The sequence below is a fragment of the Anomaloglossus baeobatrachus genome, chromosome 1, assembly GCF_048569485.1.
Source record: "Anomaloglossus baeobatrachus isolate aAnoBae1 chromosome 1, aAnoBae1.hap1, whole genome shotgun sequence".
Lineage (NCBI taxonomy): Eukaryota > Metazoa > Chordata > Amphibia > Anura > Aromobatidae > Anomaloglossus > Anomaloglossus baeobatrachus.
This window is the reverse complement of record NC_134353.1, coordinates 940,019,856-940,042,226: the sequence shown is the minus strand read 5'-3', so window position 1 is coordinate 940,042,226 and position 22,371 is coordinate 940,019,856. Positions and strand designations below refer to the sequence as shown.

Below are 22,371 nucleotides of genomic sequence, written 5' to 3'. Positions count from 1 at the left end.
ATGGTGGAACAGTAAATTATTGCTCTCGGCAGCACATCCCCCGATATTTATGGTGGAACAGTATATCATTGCTCTCGGCAGCACATCGCCCGCTGTTTATGGTGGAACAGTAAGTCATTGCTCTCGGCAGCACATCGCCCGGTGTTTATGGTGGAACAGTAAATCATTGCTCTCGGCAGCACATCGCCCGGTGTTTATGGTGGAACAGTAAGTCATTGCTCTCGGCAGCACATCGCCTGGTGTTTATGGTGGTCATTTTAGCATTTGCTTCAGGTTAATGTTTTATTCTCATTACTGGGAATACTTCCAGCCAGAAGGGGCGTGGCTAACATTGGCCCCTCCCACATGACACATGCCTCTGACCTCTCTCCAGACTGTGCAGCAGAGGAAGCAGAATGGCAATGGCCGGGGCGCAGAGGCCTCTCATCCTGCTGCTCTTCTTACAGGTTCCGCTTCTGCAGGCGGCCCGGATCCTCACACTCTGCTTTGTGGGTAAGTCCTGAGCGCTCCAGCTCTGCTACATGTCTGGGAAGTGTCACTGGATTCTCCTCCTGATACTAAAGAGTTAATGCAAAGTATCCCATTATATTACTGTATAAGTATTAAAAATGGCAAATAATCACCAAATATAGGGTTAAGCTTCCCCCCCAGACTGCCCCCACCATTGCTTCTGTAAGGATGTAGCAGAGCTGAGGCTGTCAGTAGAGCCGAGTCACAGGATATGTTGTCTTGTTTATAGTTTTACATGGGACTGCAAAATTGACCTCACATTTTAAGTTCAAAAAGGGGCCCCAGCATAGATATGCCCATCCCCCGCTATGTACCGCACCCGCACCCTTACATCCTGCCCATAGCACAGTACACGCTGTGCTCAGAAGAGTTTCATCTCTGCAAAACGTTTTACAACTTTGCATTAGCTGTTATGTTCCAATTGCCATTTCCAAAATCACTGCTTGCTGTCAGTGAAAGAAAACTCTTGTTCCCATTCAGCAGTGACCCTGTATATATGTAGTTTTGCTTTCAGCTGATACATTGTATCCAGTGCAGACAATGCTCTGTGAGCTAAACATCCCGGACTCCAGACTGATACATTGTATCCAGTGCAGACAATGCTCTGTGAGCTAAACATCCCGGACTCCAGACTGATACATTGTATCCAGTGCAGACAATGCTCTGTGAGCTAAACACCTCAGACTCCAGACTGATACATTGTATCCAGTGCAGACAATGCTCTGTGAGCTAAACACCCCGGACTCCAGACTGATACATTGTATCCAGTGCAGACAACGCTCTGTGAGCTAAACACCCCGGACTCCAGACTGATACATTGTATCCAGTGCAGACAATGCTCTGTGAGCTAAACATCCCGGACTCCAGACTGATACATTGTATCCAGTGCAGACAACGCTCTGTGAGCTAAACACCCTGGACTCCAGACTGATACATTGTATCCAGTGCAGACAACGCTCTGTGAGCTAAACACCCCAGACTCCAGACTGATACATTGTATCCAGTGCAGACAACGCTCTGTGAGCTAAACACCCCGGACTCCAGACTGATACATTGTATCCAGTGCAGACAACGCTCTGTGAGCTAAACATCCCAGACTCCAGACTGATACATTGTATCCAGTGCAGACAACGCTCTGTGAGCTAAACACTCCAGACTGATACATTGTATCCAGTGCAGACAACGCTCTGTGAGCTAAACATTCCAGACTCCAGACTGATACATTGTATCCAGTGCAGACAACGCTCTGTGAGCTAAACATCCCAGACTCCAGACTGATACATTGTATCCAGTGCAGACAACGCTCTGTGAGCTAAACACCCCAGACTCCAGACTGATACATTGTATCCAGTGCAGACAACGCTCTGTGAGCTAAACACCCCAGACTCCAGACTGATACATTGTATCCAGTGCAGACAACGCTCTGTGAGCTAAACATTCCAGACTGATACATTGTATCCAATGCAGACAACACTCTGTGAGCTAAACACCCCGGACTCCAGACTGATACATTGTATCCAGTGCAGACAACGCTCTGTGGGCTAAACATCCCAGACTCCAGACTGATACATTGTATCCAGTGCAGACAATGCTCTGTGAGCTAAACATCCCAGACTCCAGACTGATACATTGTATCCAGTGCAGACAACGCTCTGTGAGCTAAACATCCCAGACTCCAGACTGATACATTGTATCCAGTGCAGACAACGCTCTGTGAGCTAAACACCCCAGACTCCAGACTGATACATTGTATCCAGTGCAGACAACGCTCTGTGAGCTAAACACCCCAGACTCCAGACTGATACATTGTATCCAGTGCAGACAACGCTCTGTGAGCTAAACATTCCAGACTGATACATTGTATCCAATGCAGACAACACTCTGTGAGCTAAACACCCCGGACTCCAGACTGATACATTGTATCCAGTGCAGACAACGCTCTGTGGGCTAAACATCCCAGACTCCAGACTGATACATTGTATCCAGTGCAGACAATGCTCTGTGAGCTAAACATCCCAGACTCCAGACTGATACATTGTATCCAGTGCAGACAACGCTCTGTGAGCTAAACATCCCAGACTCCAGACTGATACATTGTAACAAACCAGCAGTGAGATCTGTGCAGCTGCTGCAGGTGTGTGATGTGTCTGCCTGGATAAAAGTCCCATTTAGAGTTAACACTTCTCACAGCTGAAGGTTGTTTGCAATTATATCCAGTGCAAAAAACGCTCTGTGAGCTAAATATCTCCAGACTGATATATTGCATCCAGTGCAGACAATGCTCTATGAGCTAAATATCTCCAGACTGATATATTGCATCCAGTGCAGACAATGCTCTATGAGCTAAACACCCCGGACTCCAGACTAATACACTGTAACAAACCAGCAGTGAGATCTGTGCAGCGGCTGCTGATGTGTTTAGCTCACAGAGCATTGTCTGCACTGGATACAATTGTAAGAAACCTTCAGCTGTGAGAAGGTTTAGCACTAAATGGGACTTTTATCCAGGCAGAAGTATCACACTTCTGCAGCAGCTGCACAGATCTCTGCTGGATTGTTAGGCTAGGTTCGCACACTGCGTCTTTTTGACGCTGCGTTTTTGTGCGTTTTTGGCCGCTAAAAACGCACAAAAACGCCGCGAAAAACGCACTGTGCGCACATAGCCTTACAATGTATCAGTCTGGAGTCCAGAATGTTTAGCTCACAGAGCGTTGTCTGCACAGGATACAATGTATCAGTCTGGAGTCTGGGATGTTCAGCTCACAGAGCGTTGTCTGCACTGGATACAATGTATCAGTCTGGAGTCCGGGATGTTTAGCTCACAGAGCGTTGTCTACACTGGATACAATGTCTCTGTCTAGAGTCCACACTATTGAGCTCACAGAGCATTGTCTGTATTGGATACAATGTATCAGTCTGCAGTCTGAGATGTTTAGCTCACAGAGCATTGTCTGCACTGGATACAATGTATCAGTCTGCAGTCTGAGATGTTTAGCTCACAGAGCATTGTCTGCACTGGATACAATGTATCAGTCTGCAGTCTGGGATGTTTAGCTCACAGAGCATTGTCTGCACTGGATACAATGTATCAGTCTGGAGTCTGGGATGTTTAGCTCACAGAGCGTTGTCTGCACTGGATACAATGTATCAGTCTGGAGTCTGGGGTGTTTAGCTCACAGAGCGTTGTCTGTACTGGATACAATGTATCAGTCTGGAGTCTGGGGTGTTTAGCTCACAGAGCGTTGTCTGTGCTGGATACAATGTATCAGTCTGGAGTCCGGGATGTTTAGCTCACAGAGCATTGTCTGCACTGGATACAATGTATCAGTCTGGAGTCCGGGATGTTTAGCTCACAGAGCATTGTCTGCACTGGATACAATGTATCAGTCTGCAGTCTGGGATGTTTAGCTCACAGAGCGTTGTCTGTACTGGATACAATGTATCAGTCTGCAGTCTGGGATGTTTAGCTCACAGAGCGTTGTCTGCACTGGATACAATGTATCAGTCTGGAGTCTGAGATGTTTAGCTCACAGAGCGTTGTCTGCACTGGATACCATTGTATGTACTTTTCAGCTGAGAGCAGCAGGAGCTATGCACAGGGTTACTGGAGATCTTGAAAATAGTGAAGATTACAGAATATTAGAATATTGCAGCCACTTTTTGGGGGGATTTTCTGACCACTGGATCCTCCACATTATCCTCAGCTGGATTGCCAACCTCCCAGAAATTCCAGGACAGTCTGTAAATATGGGGCACATTGTTCCCGCGTCTGATGTTTTTGTAGACACTTATACAGGTTATTACTGTAATTCTCAGCATTTTACAGTCTACAGTGAAGGCAGCTCTCGTCTTCATATCAGAATTATGGGCTGTAGACATCAATCACTTAGAATCATAATGATTTATTGCGCTTTTCCAATGAGTCTGTAAAAAAATATTGTGTCTGTGATTTTTGGATAAGCTGTCCAGAAAAATAAAGAGTCAAATTGGCAACCGTGATCCTCAGACTTCAACCCATGTGAGGTGCAGGCAGTCAGCCAGGGGCTCAGCTTACAGAGGACACCATGATCTTACAGCCAACTAAAGTGCAGCTAACAAACCCGTGTCACGCACATGGAGGACGCTGCCCGCAGTCACGCACATGGAGGACGCTTCCTACAGTCACGCACATGGAGGACGCTTCCTACAGTCACGCACATGGAGGACACTTCCTACAGTCACGCACATGGAGGACGCTTCCTACAGTCACGCACATGGAGGATGCTTCCTACAGTCACGGACATGGAGGACGCTTCCTACAGTCACGCACATGGAGGACACTTCCTACAGTCACGCACATGGAGGCCGCTTCCCGCAGTCACGCACATGGAGGCCGCTTCCCGCAGTCACGCACATGGAGGCCGCTTCCCGCAGTCACGCACATGGAGGCCGCTTCCCGCAGTCACGCACATGGAGGCCGCTTCCCGCAGTCACGCACATGGAGGCCGCTTCCCGCAGTCACGCACATGGAGGCCGCTTCCCGCAGTCACGCACATGGAGGCCGCTTCCCGCAGTCACGCACATGGAGGCCGCTTCCCGCAGTCACGCACATGGAGGCCGCTTCCCGCAGTCACGCACGCGGAGGCCGCTTCCCGCAGTCGCGCACGCGGAGGCCGCTTCCCGCAGTCGCGCACGCGGAGGCCGCTCCCTGCGGTCACACGCACGCGGAGGCCGCTCCCTGCGGTCACACGCACGCGGAGGCCGCTCCCTGCGGTCACACGCACGCGGAGGCCGCTCCCTGCGGTCACACGCACGCGGAGGCCGCTCCCTGCGGTCACACGCACGCGGAGGCCGCTCCCTGCGGTCACACGCACGCGGAGGCCGCTCCCTGCGGTCACACGCACGCGGAGGCCGCTCCCTGCGGTCACACGCACGCGGAGGCCGCTCCCTGCGGTCACACGCACGCGGAGGACGCTCCCCGCAGTCACACGCACGCGAAGGACGCTCCCCGCAGTTATCCCTGCTGCAAACTCCTCCTACTAGTCCTTCTTATTAGTTACAAGCAATAGCAATACAGCCACCATTTTAGTGCTGCCATAGGCAGAATGTGCCCCTGGAGGTCCCTAAAATTCAGCAAATTATAAGCCCTCATTTATTGTGTTGTGTCTGTGCAGACAAATAGCATCTTCATAGAGGAGAGAGCCAGGCGGTCACAATCCTACAAGTCAATGTTGACCCCTTAATTCCTTCAAACAGCGATTTTCCATTATTGCACTTTTGTTTTTTACTCCCCTCTTGTCACACTCGGACCAACGACTGTCCGGGTGCGAGGTGAAACACAGGAATCAATGGGGATGGTAAAGGAGATGGAACCCCTAATGATAGGGAGCGGAGGTTGGGACACCACCTGACATTAACCTGTGTTTGTCCCCTAATGTCCCTAAAAGAGTCCTTCCCTTCTTCACTATCACGTGCCTAGTCCCTAACTGTCCCTCCATTCACCCTGTATAGTGCCAAGACCGATGAGAGCACTAGACTAGACATTACCACTATGGTAATATAACAAAGGAAAAGGAGGACAGACAGAGGGACAGACAAAAAAGGATATACCCCAACTTCCACAGTTACAGCCAAGCACCAGGACTGCAAGCAGCCCGACTTCCACCAGCAAAACTACCACAGCAGCAGCCGGAGTCCAGTGGCTTCCATACCAGAGGCTTCCTTTCTCCAGGGTGGTTAGTTAAGCATGAAGATTCTATTACCGGCCTCAGGTGATGGATCATGTGACTATTTAAAGGACACAGGAATGGTCACAAACTGGCTGCACCTGAGGAGAACTAACCAGTAGCTGCTAGCAAGGAAAATAACATTAACCCTTGCTGCACAAAGAGAAAGTAAAACAAGTTTCAAATCACAGAGCAATGAAGCTGAAATCACAGAGATGTCCCAAGTCTCTTAAAGACGGGAGACACTTGTGATACCTCTTCCAAGAACCATAACATAGTTATGTGACAACTTGTTAGGTTTTTGTTGGAGGATGAATTGTAATTTTTGAAAAACACTGTTCACTTTACTGAAAAAAACAGGAAAAATTCCATGTGTGAAGAAATGGTGAAAAAAAAACCCCCACACAATTATGTCATTTGATTTTTGGGTTTTGTTTTTACATCATATATTGGGAGTAAAAACAAATTATTGTGATGGCAAACTTGCAAAGTTTGTGGTGTTTTTTTTTTAATTAAGTACTGAAAAAAAATCAGAAATTTGATAAATAAATAAAAAAAAATATATATATAATTACTTTTGAGTTTCTGAAATGAGGAGGCTTTGTAAAAAAAAATGACTGGTGATTGGCAGGTCTGTCTACAAATGGAGATATTTTTGTTTTGGAGAATATTCTACTTTTTCTTTATTTTTTTTGAGTCTTTAAAAGGTCATAATCCTAGGAAACAATAGTGACCAATCGGTGGCACCAGGGACCCCATTCTCTTCCGCTGTGCAGAGGCGTTTTGTCCGTTTGTGCCGGTCTCGTTCATAGGTTATCATACATTATTATCTACGTATACAGCAAACATATATTTGGCATTATGGAGGCAGGGACATAACTATGCAGGTGTTGCAGATGCACCAGTACCCTAGTGAGACCTAATTTTGGCCCATAGTAGACCTATACCAATAAAGTCCTGTGACCGCTGGGATTCAGGTTGGAGAGTTTGCATTTGGGCACAGACAGTAAGTTTTAAGATACACGACTGGATGGAGGCAATAGTCAGTAGATCACTCCAGTATATACCATTCCCCTGTATACATGTGAGGGCTCTCTAGAGGTGAACGGTCTGTGTGCATATAGGCAACTAAGGAGACAGTCCTGGTCTGTCCCATAGATTCAGGAATTACTGTATTTCTGATTATATTTTAGGTGGGAGCCACTATCTGCTGATGGACAAGATTTCCCGTATACTCCATAACAATGGCCACGAGGTCAGAATGTTCCTTCAATTTGGAGATGGCATGCTTCCAGGTCAGAATATCTACCTATCTATCTATCTATCTATCTATCTATCCCTCTATCTATCTATCCCTCTATCTATCTATCTATCTATCTATCACGCTGTACCAAGGGCTAGTAAGACGTAGTACAGCGTATTCCCCACTAGGTGGCAGCAGAGTAGTGAAGAAGAGACAAAGTCACACTGTAACAGAAGGACAGCTGAAGTACAGCAAAGTAACATCAGCAGGCAGTTAGCAGGCGAACCACCAGGGGGCAATAGAGTAGTCAAACAGTCAGGGTCTAGCCAGGAAAGCCAAGTCACTGCAAGGGGAGTATCAAAATCAATCAGAAAACAGAACTGAGTCGGAAGCTGGGAGATCAGGTATACAGAGGGAAACACAAACAACAGACAGGAGTGGGAAGTCAGGGACCGGGACAGGGAGACAAACAGGGAAGGGTACAAGTCAGGACACAGTAACAGGGAGGCAGGACAGATCGGGAACACTCACCAGAGCCAGTATGCATGCTGCACGGCAGAAATATCACTGGCACTGAGCCATAGGTAGAGAGGCGATATATAGCGTCCTGACATCCGGAACGAGGCAAGGGAAGTTAACCCCTGACATGACCAGGCCAAAGCTGGGTGTAACCAACAGCAGGGAAAAGGTGGCCTGGATCATGACCTATCTATCTGTACTACACAAACAAGCCGTGCGCCAGGGTCAGATACCAAGAGGGCACGTCATGAACTAAGGGAATAGACAAAGACGTAGTCAGGTCACAATCCGAGTGAGAATACCAGATGGATAACTGCCCAAAGCAAAGGGGCAAGGTAAACGGATTGTCAGGGGAGGTCCAAGGTCTGGCATCGATAGATCGAAACACAGAGCACAAGTAAATGAAGCCAACATGCACTGATGAAGAAATGCTACGGCGGGTAGTAATCTGGGACTGACTGCTCAGCCAAGTAGCTAGGCAATTGCGTACAACAGGGAGCACCTGAAGAAGCTCAACAGCTCTTAGTCTCAGATTGGATGGCTGAGCTGTCAATCAACACACCGCCAGCTCAGCACGCCCCAACACTACATTGGATGACTGAGCTGTCACTTTGCGTCCAAGACACACTGAGCCCAGGAATCATGACAGCTATCGAATATCTTGCTATTTATTGTTCTATTTATCTCGTGTCTATCTAAAGCGGGTGAAATAAGTATTGTCACGTCACCAATTTTCTAAGTGAATATATTTCTAAAGCTGCTATTGACATGAATTTCTCACCAGATGTCGGGAACAACCCATACAATTTACACAGACAAAGAAATCAACCCATAGGTATTCATAAATTAGGTTCTGTGTAATAATGAGAAATGACACAGGGAAAAGTATTGAACACATGAAGAAAGAGTGGTGCAAAAAGCCCTGGAAAGTCATGACACAAGGTGAAATCTATCAGTAACTAGAAAGCAATCCTGCCACTTAATGATAAATAATATCAGCTGGTTCAACTGATGGCCTATAAAAAGGTGTCTCATTACAAAGGTGCCACACAAGAAACATCTCATGATGGGTAAAACCAGTGAGCTGTCTCGAGACCTTTACAACCTTATTGTTACAAAACATTCTTATTGTATTGGTTACAATGTCTAAACTACTGAAGGTTCCAGTAAGCATATGTTGGGTTCATAATCCGGAAGTAGAAAGAACATCATTACACCATAAACCAGACACGACCAGGTGCTCGCTGCAAGATTTCAGACAGAGGAGTGAAAAGAATTATTAGAAGAGTTGTCCAAGAGCCGATAATTGTTGTGAATACGTTTTCCAGTTCGGAGCTCCCTCTTGTGGTCAGTGCTGGCAGTGTAGTTGATGTGTGGAATGGAAGCGACATACCTGCAGAGGACTGGCATGATTCTTAATTTGTCGGTGTGGAGTTTGTGGTGGAATGGGATCATTCCCTGTTGGGAGTGTCTGTATTCTTAGCTCCATGATTTTGCAAGATTTGTGTTTTGTCATGCTTGGTATTTTTCAGTCCCTCATCTGTATTAGTGTTTTTTGGATCCCAGTAACATTTGAGTGCTGATACAGTGGGGGAGAGGTTGTGTGACCTCAGGATTTTTCCATATCAGTAGTGCTGGCATTTCTTAGGGTTTTTACGGCTGCAGACAGTTGCTCTTTCCTATCCTTTTCTATAAAGATAGTTTGGGCCTCACCTTTGCTGAAATCTGTCCTTTCTGGCTTTGTATTGTGTTTTTCCATATCACCGTAGCCTTTACATGTGGGGGGCTATCTATCTATCTTTGGGAACTGCTCCGAGGCAGATTAGCTTTCTTATATTTCTATCTGTGAGATTATTTAGTTCTCCGGCTTTGTCCAGGCATCTAGGTCATCGTAGGCTCGCCCCACGGCTACTTCTAGTTGTGTGTCAGGATTAGGTCTGCAGTCCGTTAAGTTTCCAGCCACTCTGTTACCTTTTGGGATTATGTATTATTTGATCCTCCCCGGTCCCTGAATCATAACAGATAACCACCTGAGGAGAGCTACAGAAAGACCTGTAATCAGGTAGCATTTTTTCAAAGAAAATAATAGGCAATTGTCATGCGTCGGGATTCGATCCCTTGAACCTGTGCTTTGTGGTTGGTTTCCCTTTTTCCATTGAGCCACTGTAGATTTACCATTTCTCTGGGTGTTGATTGCCTTTTATCCTCGCTTTTGTCTTTTTAGGCTAGTAGGTGTTTCCACTTGTCTATTTGTCTGTCCAATCACCTTTTGGGTGGGGCAACTTTCCCTTAGTTGCTGGTTCATGGTGGTGATATTCTTATTTGAAAGTCCAGCCATACTGCTGTTTGTTAAGGCCAGTTAGTGAGAGACCAGTGAGGGTTAATTTCTCTGCTGTTTATGCTCCTGACACTGCACCTACCTTTTTTGTTTCTTGTTAGGAAGTTGGTGACATACTCTCCTAGCAGAAAGTTCTTTATTTTTCCACTTTGTATTTTGGGGTTTTGTTTTTACTCACTTTGGGATCTTTGTCTATCTCAGCACTCCTTCCTTCCCTATTTTAGGTATATTGCTCTCTGCTCTGTCCCCCTTTTTCTTTAGGAGTTATGAGAGGCTCGCAACAGCCTGTTAGACAGCCTAGGTCCGAGTAACCCGAAGTTAGTCTGTGGTGAGGGTTATTCCAGTTCATACGTGGTCAAGAACCTTAGTAGAACTGGCTGGGTTAGTTGCAGTTTTTAGTGTTTTACCTGTCTTCTGTGTGAGTTGTTACACAATCATAACTTCACTCCCTCTCCATGGCCTGTATGCACGCTCCTGTATGCACGCTCCTGTATGCACGCTCCTGTATGCACGCTCCTGTATGCAGGCTCCTGTATGCAGGCTCCTGTATGCAGGCTCCTGTATGCAGGCTCCTGTATGCAGGCTCCTGTATGCACGCTCCTGTATGCACGCTCCTGTATGCAGGCTCCTGTATGCAGGCTCCTGTATGCAGGCTCCTGTATGCACGCTCCTGTATGCACGCTCCTGTATGCACGCTCCTGTATGCACGCTCCTGTATGCACGCTCCTGTATGCACGCTCCTGTATGCAGGCTCCTGTATGCAGGCTCCTGTATGCAGGCTCCTGTATGCACGCTCCTGTATGCACGCTCCTGTATGCACGCTCCTGTATGCAGGCTCATCATGCAAGACTCCATCACTGAACAAATAGCGGGTTCAAGAGCGTTTAAAGTTTCATCAATATTTAGAGAAGTCTGTAAAATACTGGGAGACAGATGAGACCAAAACTGAACTCATTGGAGGCCAAAATACACACTATGTTTGGAGGCCAAAAGGTAAATGACCCCAAAAACACCAACAGTGAGGTGTGAAGGTGGGAACATCATAGTTTTGGGCTGTTTTTCAATAGACGACACTGGCAAATTTCATATAATTTAAGGAAGGATAAATAGAGAAATGTAGTGAGACATTCCTGATAAAAATCTGCTGCCGTCTACCAGGATGATGATGAAACGAGGGTGAACATTTCAGCAAAACAATGGGAAACTCACTACTGGTTTCAGAAAAAGAAAAGAAATCTGCTAGAATGGCCGAGCCGATCACCAGAGCTGAATCCAATAGAAAACGTATGGAAGGAACTAAAGCTTAGAGTTCATAGGAGCTGGGACGTGTGTGCGTGTGTGCGTGTGTGCGTGCGTGTGTGCGTGTGTGCGTGTGTGTGTGTGTAAGAATGGACCAAAATCCCACCTGAGCAATGCAGGCGACTAATGTGTAGGTATGGGCCAAAATCCCACCTGAGCAATGCAGGCGACTAATGTGTAGGTATGGGCCAAAATCCCACCTGAGCAATGCAGGCGACTAGTGTCTCCATACAGGAGGAGTCAGGAAGCTTCATGAATGTACCAAGTCTTAAATACATTTCAGTAGCGTATTCAATACTTTCTCCCTGTGTCACTTCTCATTATTACACATAACCTATCTTTGTGGATTTATAAAGTCATGTTCCTATTTCTCTGGTGACCTGCTTTATATATTGGGGGCAGGCTCTCTCATCTCTGGGGTCATTTATGACACATTAGTGACTTATTTTACACCCAATATGTTACTCACGGTCCCCCTATGTCTCCCCTTAGATCACGTGCTCCGGCAGAGCCCATATCCCGTGTCCTCGTACTCCCTGGGCGAGAAATACAAGCAAGAATTTAGGGACCTTTTCGTCGAGAGTCAAAAGAAATATCTCAAGGGCCGGTGCGTCTGTAGTAAGGATTTGTCTCTTATAATGCTGGGATTTGTGATCCAGTTTATTCCTGGAGATCCCAGCTCTTTCCATAAACAGCGCCACCTATGCCCACAGGCTGTGTCTGGTATTGTAGCTCAAATAAAACTTTGCTGCAATACCAAGCCCAGCCTGAGGCCGGTGGTGGCGCTGTTTCCGGAGGGAAGCAGCCGTGTTTAATTCCATACTTTTTGTCTTCCTCTCTGTAGATACGACCTCGACGCCTTCATGGTCTTTATGGGTCAGCTCTCCTATCAGTGTAATATCACTCTGCACCAGGCTGATATATTGAACTTTTTAAAGGAGGGAAAGTACGATCTGGCGGTGATCGAAGGCTTCAATCCCTGCTCCTTCCTGGTGGCGGACAGGCTGGGCGTCCCGTACATCGCCTTCTTCCCGGGGATCTTCATGAACGCCGGCAGGGTCGGGGCCCACGGTCCTCTGTCCTACGTCCCGTTGTTCCAGTCCCGGCTCACTGACCGCATGGATTTCTTTGACCGTGTGAAGAACACGGTGATGTACGCGGGATCATACATGGTGGACAGGATGATCGATGCGTCCTTCCAGAAGGTGATTGACGAGCACTTCCCCGCCGGCTCCAGACCCTCCATAGCTGATCTACAACTAGACGCCGAGCTCTGGATCTACAATGTGGACTTCACCATCGAGTTTCCCAGACCGCTCTTACCGAACATTAAATGCATCGGAGGATTATTGGCCGGGCCGGCAAAGCCGGTGTCTGCGGTGAGGAGGATGCCCAAGTGTATAAAGCATTCAGAGGAAGGGTCACTGATACAGAGCTACAAAGAGGGTTACAGGATAAATGTCTGTATCCTCGCAGCCACCACTAGGGGGAGCCGACTGGACACTGGGTATACATGGTATTTAATACCTGTGTAATAGGCATTATGTATAGTACTGTATAAAGGGCAATGGGCCTGACGCTGTATAAGGGGCAATGTGGGTAACACTGTATAAGGGGCAATGGGTCTGACACTGTATAAGGGACAATGGTTCTGATACTGTATAGGGGGCAATGGGGCTGATACTATATAAGGGGTAATGGGGCTGACACTGTATAAGGGGTATTGTGTATGACACTGTATAGGGGGCAATGGGACTGATACTATGTAAGGGGTAATAGCGCTGACACTGTATAAGGGGCAATGGGGCTCATACTGTGTAAGGGGCAATGGGCTGACACTGTATACGGGGCATAATGTCAGACACTGTAGAAGGTGCAAAGGGCCTGACACTGTATAAGGGGCAATGGGTCTGACACTGTATAGGGGGCAATGGGGCTGATACTATATAAGGGGCAATGGGGCTGACACTGTATAAGGGGTATTGTGGATGACACTGTATAGGGGGAAATGAGGCTGATACTATATAAGGGGTAATGGTGCTGATACTGTATAAGCGATATTGTGTATGACACTGTATAAGCGGTATTGTGGATGACACTGTATAGGGGCAATGGGGCTGATACTATATAAGTGGCAATGGCGCTAACACTGTATAAGGGGCAATGTGGGTAACACTGTATAAGGGGCAATGGGTCTGACACTGTATAAGGGGCAATGGGTCTGATACTGTATAAGGGACAATGGTTCTGATACTATATAAGGGGTAATGGGGCTGACACTGTATAAGGGGTATTGTGTATGACACTATAGGGGGCAATGGGGCTGATACTATATAAGGGGCAATGGCGCTGACACTGTATAAGGGGCAATGGGTCTCATACTGTGTAAGGGGCAATGGTTCTGGCACTGTATACGGGGCATAATGTCTGACACTGTAGAAGGTGCAAAGGCTAAGGCTCTGACACTGTATAAAGGGCAATGGGGCTGATACTATATAAGGGGCAATGGGGCTGATACTATATAAGGGGCAATGGGTTGACACTGTATAAGGGGCAATGGTCCAATACTGTATAAGGGGTAATGGGGCCACCACTGTATAAGGGGTATTGTGGATGACACTGTATAAGGGGTATTATGTATGACACTGTATAGGGGGCAATGGGGTGATACTATATAAGGGGCAATGGATCTGACACTGTATAAGGGGCATTATGTCTTACACTGTATAAGCGGCAATGGCGCTGACACTGTATAAGGGGCAATGGGTCTCATACTGTGTAAGGGGCAATGGTCGAACACTGTATACTGGGCATTATGTCTTACACTGTATAAGGTGCAAAGGGCCTGACACTGTATAAGGGGCAATGGGCCTGACACTGTATAAGGGGCAATGGGCCTGACACTGTATAAGGGGCAATGGGTCTGACACTGTATAAGGGGCAATGGAGCTGACACTGTATAAGGGGCAATGGGTCTCATACTGTGTAAGGGGCAATGGTCGAACACTGTATACTGGGCATTATGTCTTACACTGTATAAGGTGCAAAGGGCCTGACACTGTATAAGGGGCAATGGGTCTGACACTGTATAAGGGGCAATGGGTCTGACACTGCATAAGGGGCAATGGGTCTGACACTGTATAAGGGGCAATGGGTCTGACACTGTATAAGGGGCAATGGGTCTGACACTGTATAAGGGGCAATGGGTCTGACACTGTATAAGGGGCAATGGAGCTGACACTGTATAAGGGGCAATGGAGCTGACACTGTATAAGGGGCAATGGGCCTGGCAATGTATGAGGGCAGTATGGCTGCATTACAGGCACTCTATATAGGACACTTGTGGCTATTGCTATATTGGAATGACTGGCTGCACTGTATGAGGGGTCACTGCGGTACAGACAAACACAGTTCTCAGCTGCTGCAGAACCTCATTTTGATAAAGGTAATGAATTCTGTCAGTATTGGCTGATTTCATTCTATTTGGCACTGTCATGTCCCACAATGCCCAGTAGGGGGCGCGCCGTCCATGTGCCGTTATCCATATTGCTATGTGTCTTCTGCAGGACCTGGAGGCCTTTATCTCAGACTCTGGGGACTCTGGCTTTATCGTGGTGACTCTGGGGTCCATGATTTCTTCACTTCCAGTCATGGAGTTCCTGAAGGAGATGAATGGTGGCTTCGCCCAGATGCGGCAGAAAGTCATCTGGAGATATGAGCGCTCGCGGTGGCCTATAGACGTGGAGGTCGCCCCTAACATCCGGCTGGTGGACTGGTTGTCCCAGAACGATCTGTTGGGTAAGAGATCTGTGATCCACTCCAGAATGTAAAGCGATCTGCTGCAAAGAGTTCTCACTTTATGGTAATTCATTTCAGGCCATCCCAAGGTGCGGCTCCTGGTGACACACGGAGGGATGAACAGTCTGATGGAGGCCGTGTACCACGGGGTGCCGGTGCTCGGGATCCCACTTTTTGGAGACCAGAATGAAAATTTAATCCGCATTAAAGCCAAGAACATGGGAACGTTCATTCCCCCAGAAGAAATGGAGGCCGAGAAGTTTGCAAACACCATGCGACGAGTGATAGAAGACAGCCGGTACGTCTGGGGATCGACGTAACCCCTTACCACTGTCATGGTACATTGCTGGCAGGGGTCACCGGAAAGCCCAAATATTACTGTGCACTGGGAGCCAGACACAGGGTGCCCCCACGTCAGTGCCAGACACAGGGTGCCCCCACGTCAGTGCCAGACACAGGGTGCCCCCACGTCAGTGCCAGACACAGGGTGCCCCCACGTCAGTGCCAGACACAGGGTGCCCCCACGTCAGTGCCAGACACAGGGTGCCCCCACGTCAGTGCCAGACACAGGGTGCCCCCACGACAGTGCCAGACACAGGGTGCCCCCACGTCAGTGCCAGACACAGGGTGCCCCCACGTCAGTGCCAGACACAGGGTGCCCCCACGTCAGTGCCAGACACAGGGTGGCCCCACGACAGTGCCAGACACAGGGTGGCCCCACGACAGTGCCAGACACAGGGTGGCCCCACGACAGTGCCAGACACAGGGTGGCCCCACGACAGTGCCAGACACAGGGTGCCCCCACGACAGTGCCAGACACAGGGTGCCCCCACGACAGTGCCAGGCACAGGGTGCCCCCACGACAGTGCCAGGCACAGGGTGCCGCCACGACAGTGCCAGGCACAGGGTGCCGCCACGACAGTGCCAGACACAGGGTGCCGCCACGACAGTGCCAGACACAGGGTGCCGCCACGACAGTGCCAGACACAGGGTGCCCCCACGACAGTGCCAGACACAGGGTGCCCCCACGACAGTGCCAGACACAGGGTGCCCCCACGACAGTGCCAGACACTGCGTGTCTCCTATAAGAGTGACAGTCTTCCCCCTATAAGCAATGCAAGCAATACTGTCGCCTCCCATAAACAGTGTGAAACATAGTTTTCTACGTAACAGTATGAGCCCCGGAGTAACCCCACACAATAGTGCCAGCTAGACTGTGTCCCCCATAACGGTGCAAGACACTCAGTGAAAGACACACGCCTGCCTGCCACAAGTGTCCGCAGTAATACCGGTAGCCACACAATGCACCATTAGCAGGGCCAGCGTTACAGTGCGGTAAATATGGCAATTACCCCGGGCCCCCGACCCATGGGACCCTCCAGAATGTACAGCAGGAGACACACTGATGATAATAGCATTATCAGTGTGGCTTCCAATGTGGAGATGACTTCAGGATCTTTGGTGACATCATGATCATGTAACTGTGATGTCACCACAGGTCCTGGACTCTGCGAGAGTGGGATGAGGTGAGGAGGAGCTAGGCTGGTGGTAAGCCCTCTACGGCATAAACTGAGGAGCAAAAGCGTAACTATGTTCTGGACTCATTTCCCAGCCTGAGCTCAGCGCATGTAAATGTATCCTAAATGTTTTCGTGTGATGGAGCCACATGTGAGCCTTTAGGGCCCCACTTTGTCTAGACCCGGCCCTAACCATTAGAACTGACCCCACCCTGATTCCTCTAAGTATATACAGTGTGGCCACCCATACCCACCGCCATTAACTTGAGAACGGCGGCAGCTATAGGCATAGAAGTGGTGTCTAGGTATAGTAAAGTAGCCATGCGCTACGCAATGAAACCACCTATAGCGCCACCTGGTGGAAAACAACTGAGTTAGTATTTTTATCTCGAAAACGGAACGAGATAGAGAAAAAAAGTGAATTATAAAGTTGTAGGGCATCATCAATTCAATACGAATCGACACCTTGCATACAGAAATGCTATGATATGAAACCCATGACCCCCCCCCCAAAAAAAAACATTGAATGCTGGTCACGCATATGGTGATCATTTAACTTTGATGCTCGTAGTGGCCCCCGTCAGCTGCAATGCTCATCTGGACTCTGCACAGCATACTGTATCTTGCTGCACGTTGTGCAATATGGTAGGTGACACGTTTGCACAAGCATCTGTGATACGTGGTCGTAGGTCCTGCAATGTTGGTGGAGGGGTCACATACACCTGCTGTGTGATGTGACCTCACAGAAAGAAGTCCAATGGGGTCAGGTGAGCGGAGGCCACTCCACACAGCCACCATACCCAATGACTTGTAGGAAGGTCTCCATGAGGTATCGCTTCACGTCCGCAGCCTTGTGAGTTTTACACGTTCTAATCATAGCATTTCTGTATGCAAGGTGTCGATTCATATTGAATTGATGATGCCCAAAACTTTGTAATTCACTTTTTTTCTCTATCTCGTTCCGTTTTCGAGATAAAAATGCTAACTCCGTTGTTTTCCACCAGGTGGCGCTATAGGTGGTTTCATTGCGTAGCGCATGGATACTTTACTATACCTAGACACCACGTCTATTCCTATAGCTGCCGCCGTTCTCAAGTTAATGGCGGGGGACAGGATATGGGTGGACACACTGTATATATTCATGATTTGGGATAAAGCTGCATATGTCACAGAGGGGCTCGGGGCTAAAATTTGGAAACTTAGTGCCTTTCTTTCTTCCCCAGCTACAAGACAACAGCCATGAAGCAGAGCGTCATCCTGCGCTCACGTCCGCTCCCCCCTGACCGGGAGTTATTGGGATGGGTGGAGCACATCATCCAGTGCGGTGGAGGCGGCCATCTCCGTCCTTATTCCTACCAGCAGCCCTGGTACCAGCAGCACCTCCTGGACGTCCTCCTCTTTATCGCCACCATTGTGGTTGTCATCCTCTACCTCATTGTGAAAGTTGTCAGACTTCTCATCTCCTTCCTATCCCCCAACAGGAAACAAAAAGTAAACTAAGTTGTTTTTATTTAAATATTTACTTTCTGTATAAAATTTAAAAAAAATATAAATAAAAACGTCCAAAAATGTGAAAAAATTTGAATTTTAACAGTTGCAAAAACAAAACTATCGACAAAGAGCAAGGTTTTTGACATTTCTCACTAATTGCCATGTACATCCCCTGCCGCTTTCATCCCACTGATTGCTGCTCTCACAGCGTCACACAATGATGACTCCAAACAATGGCCGCCGGTGAAAGCCGTCACCGGGTGTTTCCACAGTCCTCGGCTGTTCCGGGGGACGTCACTAATTGTAAGATTCTAATTACCGGTAATCAGAGCAGTCAGTTAATAATAAGGATAAAAGATGGGAAAATTCCCAATTAGAGAATGGACCCCACACTGCCTTCTATTAGAAATAATACCCCCTGTCACCTCTAGGTGGTGCTGACACAACGGTGCAATATCTAGTGCCAATTTCTTAAGGAAACGCTGTTGACGTGGGACATTTTCTTGGATTTTGTCTGTTCTTTCACTTTTTCTGTGGATTTTGGTTCTCCAGATTCTTCACATGTCCTATATGTGTCTTGAATATTTTACACCAATACAAAACCAGTTTTTTGGAAACCCTTTCAATATACCAAATGGATATCATAGAAGAGGTACCGTAACAGAGGGGGCTCTCATTTAAGCAATTTTACTGCTTCCCCCTAATTCATTAATAATGACATTGGAGAAATTACTATAGGCTGTTTTTTGGTTTTTTTTTCTCCCTTATACACAGTATGATGGGCCCACAGCTCCCTATACACAGTATGATGGGCCCACAGCACCCCTATACACAGTATGATGGACCCACAGCTCCCCTATACACAGTATGATGGGCCCACAGCTCCCCTATACACAGTATGATGGGCCCACAACTCCCTATACACAGTATGATGGGCCCACAGCACCCCTATACACAGTATGATGGACCCACAGCTCCCCTATACACAGTATGATGGACCCACAGCTCCCCTATACACAGTATGATGGGCCCACAGCTCCCCTATACACAGTATGATGGGCCCACAGCTCCCCTATACACAGTATGATGAGCCCACAGCTCCCTATACACAGTATGATGGGCCCACAGCACCCCTATACACAGTATGATGGACCCACCGCTCCCCTATACACAGTATGATGGACCCACAGCTCCCCTATACACAGTATGATGGGCCCACAGCTCCCCTATACACAGTATGATGGGCCCACAGCTCCCCTATACACAGTATAATGGGCCCACAGCTCTCCTATACACAGTATTATGGGCTCACAGCTCCCCTATACACAGTATGATGGGCCCACAGCTCCCCTATACACAGTATGATGGGCCCACAGCTCCCCTATACACAGTATGATGGGCCCACAGCTCCCTATACACAGTATGATGGGCCCACAGCTCCCCTATACACAGTATAATGGGCCCACAGCTCCTCTATACACAGTATGATGGGCCCACAGCTCCCCTATACACAGTATGATGCCCCCACAGCTCCTCTATACACAGTATGATGGGCCCACAGCTCTCCTATACACAGTATGATGGGCCCACAGCTCCTCTATACACAATATGATGGGCCCACAGCTCCCCTATACACAGTATGATGGGCCCACAGGTCCTCTATACACAGTATGATGGGCCCACAGCTCTCCTATACACAGTATGATGGGCCCACAGCTCCTCTATACACAGTATGATGGGCCCACAGCTCCTCTATACACAGTATGATGGGCCCACAGCTCCCCTATACACAGTATGATGGGCCCACAGCTCCCCTATACACAGTATGATGGGCCCACAGCTCCTCTATACACAGTATGATGAGCCCACAGCTCCTCTATACACAGTATGATGGGCCCACAGCTCCCCTATACACAATATGATGGGCCCACAGCTCCTCTATACACAGTATGATGGGCCCACAGCTCTCCTATACACAGTATGATGGGCCCACAGCTCCTCTATACACAGTATGATGGGCCCACAGCTCCCCTATACACAGTATGATGGGCCCACAGCTCCCCTATACACAGTATGATGGGCCCACAGCTCTCCTATACACAGTATGATGCCCCCACAGCTCCTCTATACACAGTATGATGAGCCCACAGCTCCTCTATACACAGTATGATGGGCCCACAGCTCTCCTATACACAGTATGATGGGCCCACAGCTCCTCTATACACAGTATGATGGGCCCACAGCTCTCCTATACACAGTATGATGAGCCCACAGCTCCTCTATACACAGTATGATGGGCCCACAGCTCCCCTATACACAGTATGATGCCCCCACAGCTCCTCTATACACAGTATGATGGGCCCACAGCTCTCCTATACACAGTATGATGGGCCCACAGCTCCTCTATACACAATATGATGGGCCCACAGCTCCTCTATACACAGTATGATGGGCCCACAGCTCTCCTATACACAGTATGATGGGCCCACAGCTCCCCTATACACAGTATGATGCCCCCACAGCTCCTCTATACACAGTATGATGAGCCCACAGCTCCTCTATACACAGTATGATGGGCCCACAGCTCCTCTATACACAGTATGATGGGCCCACAGCTCCTCTATACACAGTATGATGGGCCCACAGCTCCTCTATACACAGTATGATGGGCCCACAGCTCCCCTATACACAGTATGATGGGCCCACAGCTCCCCTATACACAGTATGATGGGCCCACAGCTCCTCTATACACAGTATGATGAGCCCACAGCTCCTCTATACACAGTATGATGGGCCCACAGCTCTCCTATACACAGTATGATGGGCCCACAGCTCCTCTATACACAGTATGATGGGCCCACAGCTCCCCTATATACAGTATGATGGGCCCACAGCTCCCCTATACACAGTATGATGGGCCCACAGCTCCCCTATACACAATATGATGGGCCCACAGCTCCCCTATACACAGTATGATGGACCCACAGCTCCCCTATACACAGTATGATGGACCCACAGCTCCCCTATATACAGTATGATGGACCCACAGCTCCCCTATACACAGTATGATGGACCCACAGCTCCCCTATACACAGTATGATGGGCCCACAGCTCCCCTATACACAGTATGATGAGCCCACAGCTCCTCTATACACAGTATGATGGGCCCACAGCTCCCCTATACACAGTATGATGGGCCCACAGCTCCTCTATACACAGTATGATGGGCCCACAGCTCCCCTATACACAGTATGATGGGCCCACAGCTCCCCTATACACAGTATGATGGGCCCACAGCTCCTCTATACACAGTATGATGGGCCCACAGCTCCCCTATACACAGTATGATGATCCCACAGCTCCCCTATACACAGTATGATGGGCCCACAGCTCCCCTATACACAGTATGATGGGCCCACAGCTCCCCTATACACAGTATGATGGGCCCACAGCTCCCCTATACACAGTATGATGGGCCCACAGCTCCCCTATACACAGTATGATGGGCCCACAGCTCCCCTATACACAGTATGATGGGCCCACAGCTCCTCTATACACAGTATGATGGGCCCACAGCTCCTCTATACACAGTATGATGGGCCCACAGCTCCCCTATACACAGTATGATGGGCCCACAGCTCCTCTATACACAGTATGATGGGCCCACAGCTCCCCTATACACAGTATGATGGGCCCACAGCTCCTCTATACACAGTATGATGGGCCCACAGCTCCCCTATACACAGTATGATGGGCCCACAGCTCCCCTATACACAGTATGATGGGCCCACAGCTCCCCTATACACAGTATGATGGGTCCACAGCTCCTCTATACACAGTATGATGGGCCCACAGCTCCCCTATACACAGTATGATGGACCCACAGCTCCCCTATACACAGTATGATGTGCCCACAGCTCCTCTATACACAGTATGATGTGCCCACAGCTC

General features: G+C 48.5%; 1 protein-coding gene across 1 annotated transcript; it reads left to right on the top strand.

Annotated features, from left to right (window-relative positions):
• The first annotated feature begins 392 nt into the window (after window positions 1-392).
• Window positions 393-18,486, top strand: LOC142302546 (UDP-glucuronosyltransferase 3A1-like). Its single transcript, XM_075343653.1, has 7 exons — window positions 393-492; window positions 7,409-7,510; window positions 12,107-12,221; window positions 12,459-12,993; window positions 15,181-15,412; window positions 15,491-15,710; window positions 18,153-18,486. The coding sequence occupies exons 1-7, from the start codon at window positions 396-398 to the stop codon at window positions 18,427-18,429; spliced, it is 1,578 nt and encodes a 525-aa protein (XP_075199768.1). The 5' UTR covers window positions 393-395; the 3' UTR covers window positions 18,430-18,486.
• Window positions 18,487-22,371: the final 3,885 nt, after the last annotated feature.